The sequence below is a fragment of the Opisthorchis viverrini genome, assembly GCF_000715545.1.
Source record: "Opisthorchis viverrini unplaced genomic scaffold opera_v5_232, whole genome shotgun sequence".
Lineage (NCBI taxonomy): Eukaryota > Metazoa > Platyhelminthes > Trematoda > Opisthorchiida > Opisthorchiidae > Opisthorchis > Opisthorchis viverrini.
The window spans coordinates 523186-524979 of record NW_008751891.1 but is presented as its reverse complement, the minus strand read 5'-3'; the positions used below and the strand labels follow the sequence as shown (position 1 = coordinate 524979).

At 44.8% G+C, this 1794-nt stretch overlaps 1 protein-coding gene across 1 annotated transcript in view; it reads left to right on the top strand.

Annotated features, from left to right (window-relative positions):
• The window catches only part of T265_08757 (hypothetical protein), a gene marked incomplete at both ends in the record, with an annotated part of 30602 nt that overhangs the window by 15919 nt on the left and 12889 nt on the right, over positions 1 to 1794 (top strand). Inside the window, one exon of the mRNA XM_009174646.1 lies at positions 1303 to 1417. Within this exon, the coding sequence (XP_009172910.1) occupies positions 1303 to 1417 (115 nt within the window). The remainder of the gene's footprint in view (positions 1 to 1302; positions 1418 to 1794) is intronic.

Genomic DNA, 1794 nt, shown 5'->3' with positions numbered 1-1794 from the left:
TTCTTGAACTTTCCTGGATATTCATTGACTCCAATCATTCATTGCTCAAATCCAAGCAAATGCTACAAAGCGACTCCACAAATTCCGCAACAGATCTCGGCTTTTCAAGAGACGCAAAGCGAAATTCCAAGAACAACACATACTACTCGCCTGCTTTCCCATCAGTAGTATCACCGTTACGCTAGTACATACAAATTCTTTTAAAGCAAGGGAAAAACACGAACTTCGGATTTTAAAGAAACAGGTGTTGTTCTGTCCAACCCAGATGGGATCCGATGTTAATGAACTACTGTATCAGATGATCCTTTGAGTAACTTACATGTAGGCAAGCGCACAGCTTCAGGTTCTTCATGCGAAAAGAGTCATCATCAACATCACAACAATCATGTCCAATTCTGATTCCTTGCTGACAGTGTTGTTAGTTGTAGGTACCATAGTCGTACGTGGGATGGAATGCCGCTGGAGCGCCCACACCTAGCCAGGTGGAAGATTAGGGTCCCAAAAACCTGACCGCAATGCGTTTGGCTGGAAGTGCAAGTGCATTACAAGTCGTCACCCGTGTCTTAACCTCCAATCTGGAGGGTCAGGCGACTGTGTTGGTCAGATATCTAACCATTGACCAACCTAGTATGCTAGCGTCGCAAGGGACCCGACTCCCAGTATAACTCAATGGGTCGCGGATATGCACAAACCGTCACGGCTCGCTAAGATCCAATTTCTTCGTAGAATTATCAGAATGCCCGAAGTTTTTGACATCGATGGGTCCGCTCAAGTTACGTTTTCCTAGTGAAGCTGTGTGGAAATGTCCTTATAGCCATCATGGCAGTTGTCCTCGAACAAGGAGCATCGCCAGGAAAAAGAGCTTTTAACCTCTCCGTGTGTTGGTGTCTCTTTGTAGCGAGAGGTTCTACCCGTAATCGTCACTAGCAATAAGTGACTTTGTTCCATCTTTGGGGGTTACTGTATCTTTTTTGACCCCTTGCAGCCTTTTTGAAAGGCGCCGTTTTCAGTAACAAGTTGATACGCATCTTTCCAGTCTGATTCGGACGCTTTTTGAACAATCGATCAAGGCCATCACTTTCTAAGCAAGTATTCGTCATCTTACTTTAGTACGCCTCTCCGAATAGACACGTAATTCTTCACTGAAAGATTGACATTTGTAGCACCACGGTGCAGTCGGAGGTAGACCCCATTCATTTTGATCTTGATGGACACTGAACGCCCAACTTCGCCCCTGAAAATTCCGACCGTTGTCTTCCTTTTTCTGATGATGCAATCACCTATCTTCCATCCTCCCCATAGCGCCTTCGTCCATCGGTGTGGTCGGACTGCACGTTGTGGTGTCCAAGGTAGTGCTTTGCTGTTTCTCACATCCAAAGAGTTATCGTACGTTAACTTTCTGAAGATTAACCAGAAGGTAAGTTCCTAATATTTTCTTGACCAAGCGTTTCCATTCGCATTCGAGAATGGGCTACAGTGGTATAATATAATTGGGTACAGTTACTACCAAGTACCACACCGGCGGTTGTCTCGCGAATGTTTAGCTTAAGTCGACTGACCAGTAACAGGTTCAAATACTAAGGGAGCGGAACTTTACTTCTAGAGGAAAAAGGGGTTAAACAGTTTGATACACTCATGTGCATAGCAATTATGTTTTTACGGCAGACCCAACTGAATTCCAGGTGAATCTCTCCTCTGTGATGTTCCTCAACTGAATGTACTGCACCAGGCCGCCTCGTGTTTCAGTCATCACAATATTTGAGAAGGAAACTAATCAGCAACGTTGTGAACAGT